The sequence below is a fragment of the Haemaphysalis longicornis genome, unplaced genomic scaffold, assembly GCF_048455015.1.
Source record: "Haemaphysalis longicornis isolate Haplotype H1 unplaced genomic scaffold, Haemaphysalis longicornis Haplotype H1 scaffold_28, whole genome shotgun sequence".
NCBI classification, from domain to species: domain Eukaryota; kingdom Metazoa; phylum Arthropoda; class Arachnida; order Ixodida; family Ixodidae; genus Haemaphysalis; species Haemaphysalis longicornis.
In genome coordinates this window covers 3,753,644-3,763,087 of record NW_027526329.1, presented here as the reverse complement: position 1 = coordinate 3,763,087, position 9,444 = coordinate 3,753,644, and the positions used below count along the sequence as shown (strand labels likewise).

Genomic DNA, 9,444 nt, shown 5'->3' with positions numbered 1-9,444 from the left:
TTTGCAATGTTCTGTGCGTGATGTTTTGACGAGGCCGTTGCCTGAACCCCCCCTCGGTAGGCAGAACTACCTACAGTGGCGCCCAACGTGTATTTAGGCTAGCACAGTTTTTTGTCAGCAAGACGCTTACGCACAGGAGCAAATTGTGACTAAAACTTTCGTGCATTTGTTTGTAAGCGGCAGCTGTTTCTGGAACTTAGCACTTCAGCTTAGCGAAATGTATTTTGCTGCTGAAAGCCGGGTATAATGTTGTTGCTCTTACTCCCGACTTCATTTCTTTTCAACGAGCCTGCGCACTACCCAGCTTTCTTTTCCGCGGCACCGAATGTCCAGTTTTCTGGCGAGCGCCGCAACTGATAAGCATTACCCGCATTTGACTTTGTGCTGGTGCGTGCTCGATTTATACGGTGGCATCTTTGTAGCTCCTTCGCCCGAGTTCGTTGGTTCTCGGAGTTTCGTTGGCGTCCAGCAATGAAGTCCGCTGCCGACGGAAAGGAACTTCGTTCGGGAACAGTCATCGGGGCCACGGCCCCCGACACCGCCTTCAGCGAAGCTCTCACCACAATGGCCGGCTTATGTTAAGCTCTTACGCAACACCTTGGCACTCTACAAGACCCGGCGCCCCGTCTCCAGCCTGACATCCCAACCTACCGCGGCTATGACGACCGTCTGTCCGTCGCGGATTTCCTTGACAAGCTCGATGTCTACAAGGCCGCCGTCGGAGCGTCGGACACTCATATGCTAACCAGGGTATTGCCACTGGTTTTCCAAGGGCCTGCAGCCTGCTGGTGGCGCCTGCAGTCCCCGTTTGCGTCGTGGGCCACCTTTGTGGTAAGCTTTCGGACTGAGTTCCTTCCGCCTGGATACGAGACTCGCATTCTCCGTGAGTTAGATCTCAGGACGCAACACCCTAACGAAAGCCTGTTAGAGTATGTACGCGCTATGCAGGAACTATACAGGAGAGCGGCCCCAGAGACTTCTTCAGCTGAGCAAGTTGCCCGTGTGTTACGGCAGTGCCATCCTCGGTTCCAGCCGTATTTGTATGCTCAAACGTACGCGGATTTGAATGCAGTTGCTTCGAACGCGCGCGCTATTCAGGAGTGCCTGCTCGCCAAATTGCAGTATGCACCACCGCCAACGCCGAGCCAATCCTTGGAGCCCAGCTGTGCCTGGAACGGGCCTGGCGCTTTCCAGTCGTGGGCGCCGCAGTCCGCGACACACCGGGCTTTGGATCCGGGCGAATTTGCACCAAGAAGGCGGCCGCAGAACCGATACCGTGACCGCACTCCAGCCAACGCGGGCTACGGGGCCGTGGGCCACCCGGTCCCAGCCAACGTGGGCTACGGGGCCGTGGGCCACCCGGTCCCAGCCAACGTGGGCTACGGGGCCGTGGGCCACCCGGTCCCAGCCAACGTGGGCTACGGGGCCGTGGGCCGCCCGGTCCCACACGAAGACGGGCCATCCGGCGGACGAATGTGGTACGGACGCAACCAGGCCCGTCAGCAGGGGCCCGCCACCGAGGACAGATTTCCGCGTTCGGGAAACTTCACGTCCCGGCGTCGCTGAAGCCAGGCAGCGAGTCGCAGCGGGCCAACACACCTGGTAAATCGTTTCTTGTGCCTTCGGTGGATCGCATGCAGTATCCCCCCAAGCTAGTGTCACCAACCATTCGTGTCAAAGTGCTCGGCAAGATCGTAACTGCACTCCTTGATACCGGTTCCACAGTTTCCCTTATCGGCGATATGCTTTTCGAGCACTGCAAGGCAAAGCGGGTAAAATTTCGCCATACCGAAGTTATGCTTAGGATGGCGTCGAGCGCGGCCGCGGAGAGCACAAACGCTGTTCGGTTACGCATATCGGTTAGCTCCCGCGCTAAGAGACAAAGGTTTTTGTATCTCAAGGGCTTGTCGGTTGCCATGATCCTAGGCACAGATTTTATCGCAGATGTTGCTATGCGGTTGGACATCAGAGCTGGCGGGTACTACCTTGGCACGACCCAGGTTTTTTCCAGTTTGAGAACTCGGCGGGTCCCCCGTTACCCTGCAGGTCTCGCGCTGCTTTGTCGACTGAAAGCCTGCCGGCAGACCGGTTACAGGAGCTGCAGAATTTCAAAGGAACGTCGTCTCAGCGCAAAGAGCACGAAGACCTCCTGCGCCAGTATGCGGACATGTTCACGGAAAAACCAGGAAAAACAGATGTCTTGCAGCATCGCATCGACACTGGGAACGCAAAACCATGGCGATGCAGCCCACGACCAATGAACGCCCCCAAGAGAGCGCTTTTCGACAAAGCCTTGGACGAGATGCTCGACACCGGCGTCATTCGTCCATCAAAGAGTCCTTGGGCGTTCCCCGTCGTCCCAGTCGGTAAGAAAGATGGATCTATGCGAATCTGTGTCGACTACCGAAAACTGAATGCCATGACGGAACGAGATGCCTATCCGTTCCCGTCGGTGACCGAAATAACGTATGCCGTGGCAGGCGCGAAGTATTTCACGACCTTGGATTGTTCACGCGGCTATTTACAAATAGAAATGCACCCAGACGATGTACCGAAGACCGCGTTTACATGTCACCGAGGGTTGTTTGAATTCGTGCGTATGCCTTTCGGTCTAAGCAATAGCCCCAGTTCATATCAAAGGATGATGGACATTGTTCTGGGTGACGCGAAACACGAATTCGCTTTGTGTTATCTCGACGACGTCACTGTCTTTTCACGCTCATTCGACGAACATGTGGAACATTTGCAGATAGTGCTACAGCGCATGCGCGCAGCCGGGCTGACTATACATCCCGGCAAAGTACAGCTGGCCGGGGAAAAAATCAACTTACTCGGATTTGTTGTTGACAAGGGCGTTCTGCGACCAAATCCAGAGAAACTGCAAGCCATACTCCAATACCCGCCGCCGAGCAACGTCAAAAGCTTGCAACGGTTTCTTGGCATGATTGCGTTTTATCGCCAGTTCATTCCCCAGTGCGCGAACATCTCTGTACCGCTCAATGAACTACTTCGCAAAGGCAAGAAGTGGTGTTGGGCGTCCGAACAACAGACCGCTTTTCAAACCTTGCTGACAGCATTAGCAGAAAATGCGTCTTTGCCACTCCCTGACCTAAACAAGCCGTTTGTGGTACAAACAGACGCCAGTGAATTCGGCTTGGGGGCGGTACTTCTGCAAGAGTGGGATCAAGTGTTGAGACCAGTGGCTTTCGCCAGTCACACTCTGACGCCAGCCGAACGCAATTATTCCGTCACCGAAAAGGAATGCCTAGCGATTGTGTTCGCGCTAAAAAATTTGACATGTTTCTAGACGGAGCTTGCTTCACCATTCAGACTGACCACCAAGCTCTCTCCTGGCTTCAGAGGCTTCAAAACCCAGCAGGACGACTCGCTCGTTGGGCACTCGCGCTGCAACGTTATGACTACTCCATCGGATACAAGAAAGGCACCACTAATACAGTTGCTGACGCGCTGTCACGCGCTCCCCTTTTTACTGATACACAGGTGGAAAACGAAGAAAGTATGGTGATTGCAGCAGTGCAGGCCCCCACGAACGACCGTTGGGGATCGTTGGTAAGCCAGCAGGACTTGGTTGCGGCACAGCGGAGCGATTGTCTATGTCGCAAAGTCATCGACAAGCTCTCGACAACAGACTCTCCAGAAGCTTCCCGGAACGACGAGGTTGACAGCTACTTGCTTGGAAATCATGGTATTCTGCTGCGATACATTCCCCAGGCAGACGACGACTCAACACAAACTCCTTTCCGAGTTGTCGTTCCCCGCAAGTTGCGTAAGGTGTTCATCGGCTACTACCATGACTCCGCTCTGGCGGGTCACTCGTCTGGGCAAAAAACCTATGAAAAGTTATGTCGCACAGCAACTTGGCCGGGAATGCGACAAGATGTACTTCGGTACGCTCGCTCCTGCCCCATATGCCAGAAGACCAAACCACGTGGAGGCCTGCCGCTTGGAACAATGACATCCGTCCATAGCACCTCGCCGTGGCAAATCGTTGCATGCGACGTGATGGGGCCATTTCCTCAAAGTCCTCGAGGCAACCAGTTCTTGTTGGTAATTACAGACCACTTCTCAAAGTGGGTCGAGTTGTTTCCTTTGCGGAAACTAACCTCTCAAAAGGTGTGGGAATGCCTCCTGGAAGTGTTCACGAGGTTTGGTTTCCCCTCGCAGTTAATCACGGACAACGCGACGTATTTCACCAGTAAGGTTTTCCGAGATTCTTGCCACGCCTTGGGAATACGTCACACCCGCACCTCGGCTTACCACCCGCAAGCGAACATTACCGAACGGGTCAACCGAAACCTTAAATCGATGCTCATTGCTCACACTGGCCGTCACAAGGACTGGGACAACAAGCTTTCCGAGATGGGCTTCGCAACGCGGACAACGGTTAACAGATCTACCGGTTTCACGGCAGCGCAACTGAATTTTGGCAGAGACCTCAAGTTTCCTCTCGACAGTTCGCTCCAACCCACGCAAAATCGCACTGATAAATCCCCCGCGACATTCGCTGCTGACCTTCGCAAGCGGCTAACAGAGTCCGTCCGGGAGGCCCGCGAACATCTCGACATCTCCCGACTCGACCAGACGTCCCAGTACGACAAGCGCCGACGGGACGTACAATTTTCCATGGGTGATCTTGTGTTGAAGCGAACACATCCACTTAGTGATGCGTCGAAGGGCTTCACCGCCACACTTGCACACAGGTGGGATGGCCCGTACACCGTGGTGGGTAAGTCTAACCTGTCGTATGTGCTGAAAAACTCTTCCACAGGTGCATCGTACGGTCCGGTGCACGTGTCCGAACTAAAGCGGTATTTTTCGCGCGAGGATACAGCCAACGGGAATCAGCGAGAAGACTGCCGCGAAAAGCGCGCGACACATCAGTATTCCCCGTCACCACGATACAATCTGCGCATGCGTCACTAACTACTGGCTCATTTGTGTTTTCTTTGCTTTTGCCTGCAGAAGATGTCTGGGAACAGCAGTCGGGCCCACCCCTACCACCGTCGGCAACCCGAACGCTCGGCCCCGCCCCAGGGTTCACGGCGCCGCCCGTTCCCGCCACCGTACCGTCCAGCACGACCTACGGAAGAGGTGGCCACGTGGACGGTGCTGTCACCTTCGGGCCACCCGGTGGGCTGGCACTCTCGTCTCGAGTGGTCCGACCAGCCTCAAGTGCTCGTCGGCACGCCGCGCACCTCCGTCCCGGCCCCCTTTCAGGGGCTCACAATCGCAGAACGTCACCCGGTAGAACCACGGCCGGTATACACCCAGGAAGAACTGGCTGCGCTGTGTGAAGTGTGCCAAGTACCGGAAATCAGCTGGCGTCACCACCGTGCCGGGGCTCTCCACAGAGAGCGTTCAAGAGCCTTGCGCGCCAACCGCCCGGAGGGCAACAACAGCCAGGACGCCCTGGAAGAAGCCTTGGCAATGTTGCGGCGGTTGCGCCCAGACCAGCGGCGCCAAGCAATGGACGCAATCCTGGACTCCGAGGACTGTGTGTAAACGAGTCTCGGACATTTTTTTCCCCCTTTTCTTTCGTTTATTTTTTTTTCTCTCTCTTCGTGTAGCAAAGAACCAAGAACTTTTTTTTTCCAAGGGGGGGGGAGAGTGTGGGGATTCTCCCCTGTGAGCGCCCACGTTAGGCCGTTTCAAACTGCCGCGCGCCACCTCTCCTGCCATCTGGGAACACACGGCAGAAAGACTGTGCGATGGAGGGGGGGCGTGGCACATCTTTGGGCACGCTAGATAAGGGCAGCGGCGCTTGGTAGCGGGGGGAGTTGCCGGCCGGGAGCGCCGCCGGTCACAAGAGAGAAGCCACCGCCGTCAGCCACCTCGAAGAAGACGCACGTCAGCAAGGCCCGCCGTTCGTCCCGCCGTACCGTAAGCCCTGGGACCCTGAAGTGCTTTTGTTATGTGCTTGGTGGATTGTATCCCCTGTTCCATTTATATTTCATTTTCCACTGCTTGAGTAAAGTGCAATTGTTCCTCTTGCAATGTTCTGTGCGTGATGTTTTGACGAGGCCGTTGCCTGAACCCCCCCTCGGTAGGCAGAACTACCTACAGTATGTATGTATGTATGTATGTATGTATGTATGTATGTATGTATGTATGTATGTATGTATGTATGTATGTATGTATGTATGTATGTATGTATGTATGTATGTATGTATGTATGTATGTATGTATGTATGTATGTATGTATGTATGTATGTATGTATGTATGTATGTATGTATGTATGTATGTATGTATGTATGTATGTATGTATGTATGTATGTATGTATGTATGTATGTATGTATGTATGTATGTATGTATGTATGTATGTATGTATGTATGTATGTATGTATGTATGTATGTATGTATGTATGTATGTATGTATGTATGTATGTATGTATGTATGTATGTATGTATGTATGTATGTATGTATGTATGTATGTATGTATGTATGTATGTATGTATGTATGTATGTATGTATGTATGTATATTATCTGACTTTTTGTCATTATCATTAGCTGTTTCTTATACTGTGTTAATCTACTCTTGTCCTATTTTCCTAATATTTCTGTACACATTGTGTCTCTTATAGTTTTCTTCTGAACAGTCATCTTGTTCTATTGTGTTATTCTTAGGTTTTTTTGTGTCTTTTTTTTGTGCGCCAGAATCAAGACCTCTCGGTTGTTCCTGGGAATGTTAAATAAGTGATTGATTATTATTATTATTAATATTATGCTCGTGGTGACTACATTGGTTTATTTCACTTTCTTAGTAACACTGATTGGTCACCAATAGCTAACCTCAACGACGTTGATGAACAGACCGATTTTTTTACTGAAGTTGTTCACGATGGCTTGAGGAGCTTTGTTCCCCGAAAATTTGAAAAGAAAGGCAATTTTCCGCGTTGGTTTTCTGCTGAACTTAAACGAGCTTTGAGGTGGAAGGTGGAAAAATCGAATGCACAAGCAAGCTAACAAAACGGAGCAGGAAAGGTGGCAGAATGAGTTTCGTCAACTCAGATCTCTTTGTAAATGTCTGGTTAGGCGCGATAGGTCGAATTACATTGCCGCGGTTGAGGCTGATGCAACACGCAATGCAAAAGCTTTCTGGGGCCACGCCCGTTCTCAAAGATGTAAAAATTCACCTGGGAACATTAACCTCATCGATAAACGAGGAGAGAGCATATCGGACGTTGCCAATGCCTTTGCGCGACAATTCCGTTCCACTTATGGTAACAACAGTGCAGCTTGCCCCCCTCCACAATCTCTAGGTTACTGTAAAAACTCAGAAGTGTTGGTTTCGGAAAGTCTCGTTTTGAAAGCTCTGAAACAATTGAAATCGTCATTTTCATGCGGCCCTGAAGGCATTGCTTCTGCCGTACTGAAAGCGTTTGGTGATATCCTAGTTCCAGTATTGACGTGTATATTTCAAACTTCTCTCAAGTCTGGCAAGTTCCCCGCTCGATGGAAGAATGCAAGGGTTGTTCCTGTATTTAAGACAGGTTAAAAACTGACCCCATGAACTACCGACCGATATCTATTCTATGTGCTGCTTCTAAATTGTTTGAGTCAATACTGCATACACTGCTCACATTCAGTATAAATACCACATTGATACCTGAACAGCATGGTTTTTTCGCGGGCCGATCGACCACTACCAATCTCGTCAACTTCATGCTGCATGCTTCGGAAGCTGTGCAAGGGAGAGGTCAACTTGATGTAGTCTACTTTGATTTAAGCAAGGCTTTTGATGTCGTCTGCCACGAGCTCTTAGCCAAAAAACTATCTGAGCTTGATATACAACCATCCCTGATATCTCTTATATGCAATTAGCTATGTGATAGGTCATGTTTCGTGCATGTAAATGGACAGTCTTCTCTTTCCTATGAGGTCACCAGTGGTGTCCCTCAGGGCTCAGTGCTCGGGCCACTTCTCTTCTCAATCTTTATAAATGATGTCGCGACAATATTTAATGATTGTAATTTTCTTTTATATACCGATGATGTAAAAATATTTAAATCTGTTTCCAACTCTGCCAGCTGTTCCGCTCTCCAGAGAGCAATCTCGTAATTCTCGCATTGGTGCTCATGCAACAAACTCCTCAATAATACATCTAAAACTAAGGTAATGACATACACAAGAAAGACTGACAACATCTTGTTTCCCTATAACATCAACGGTGAATTACTCCCACGTGTGGTAGAGGTTAATGACCTAGGCGTCACTTTCGACAGTAAACTGAGCTTATCTCCACATATTCAGGTAATTACTCGTAGAGCTCTTCGATCGCTTGGCATTGTCTGTCGCGTGTCCAAGGAGTTGAAGGAGCCGTTTTCTCTTATCAAGCTCAACACAACTATATGTCGTCCTCAGCTTGAATATGCATCTGTTGTCTGGAACAGCACGAGCAAAACCAACCGTAAGCTTGTAGAAAGGGTCCAAAATAAGTTCATATCTATCTTCAACCATCGCTTTGGCGATAGTAGTAATTATAACCCTGGATCGCCCTCTTCATTGACGCTATCATGCTTAACTTCCAGGCGGAACATGGCTGATATTCTCTTCCTCTTTAAAATTATGCACGGCATAGTGTCTTGTGGTGAGCTGCTACAACATGTTCGTCTTTATGTGCCGCGAAAGTGGACCAGGAAACATGATACCTTTTGCAACCCCAATTGTCTGCGTGTCTTGTGCCCTGTGTTCCGACTGCAATGCACGTACAATCGGTACTAGGATTACCTTGATATATTTAAGGATTGCCCTACTCTGTTTCGCAAACATGTCTGTGAGTTTGTATTGGCGTAACTTCCAACTTCTCTTATTCAGCATTTGTCTTTTATCCTTGAGTTCATGCACTTAAATGACTTTCATTCCGTAACTTCAACATAAGCTATCCTTTCGTTTTTTTTCGTTTTTTTCCCCCTTTGTATTTAGTATTTTATTTTGTATTTGAGAGATGTGTACATTATGTTTCGTGTGTTTCTGTTTCCGTGCGTCAGCACAAAGGCCCCCCCGGCTGTTCCTGGGCACGCAAATAAATGATTGATTGATTGATTGATTGATTGATTGATTGATTGATTATTATTATCATTTTGAGTTCATGCACTTAAATGACTTTCATTCCGTAACTTCAACATGAGGTATCCTTTCGTTTTTTTGTATTTTCTATTTTATTTTGTATTTAAAAGATGTGTACAATATGTTTCGTGTGTTTCTGTTTTGTGCGCCAGCACAAAGGCCCCCCGGCTGTTCCTGGGCACGCAAATAAATGATTGATTGATTGATTGATTGATTGATTGATTGATATTATTATTATTACTATTATTATCCAGAGGAGCTCCCTCAATACTGTAGAAAAACAGCAGACGGTGGGTTTTCCGGCTGTAGGGGACAACCTTTGTTTTAGTGGGGATTACAATAAGGCAGTTTTA

General features: G+C 49.6%; 1 protein-coding gene across 1 annotated transcript; it reads left to right on the top strand.

Moving 5' to 3' along the window:
* Positions 1-471: 471 nt before the first annotated feature.
* Positions 472-5,950, top strand: LOC144172970 (uncharacterized). Its single transcript, XM_077701561.1, has 4 exons — positions 472-567; positions 634-831; positions 1,123-1,602; positions 4,984-5,950. The coding sequence occupies exons 1-3, from the start codon at positions 472-474 to the stop codon at positions 1,564-1,566; spliced, it is 738 nt and encodes a 245-aa protein (XP_077557687.1). The 3' UTR covers positions 1,567-1,602; positions 4,984-5,950.
* Positions 5,951-9,444: the final 3,494 nt, after the last annotated feature.

Excerpts from the sequence above, each read along its gene's own strand:
- LOC144172970 (XM_077701561.1), top strand. The coding sequence starts at position 472 with ATGAAGTCCGCTGCCGACGGAAAGGAACTTCGTTCGGGAACAGTCATC. Across the intron at positions 568-633 it reads GCGAAGCTCTCACCACAATG|CCTGACATCCCAACCTACCG; the intron begins GCCGGCTTATGT and ends CCCCGTCTCCAG. Across the intron at positions 832-1,122 it reads CGTCGTGGGCCACCTTTGTG|TATGCACCACCGCCAACGCC; the intron begins GTAAGCTTTCGG and ends GCCAAATTGCAG.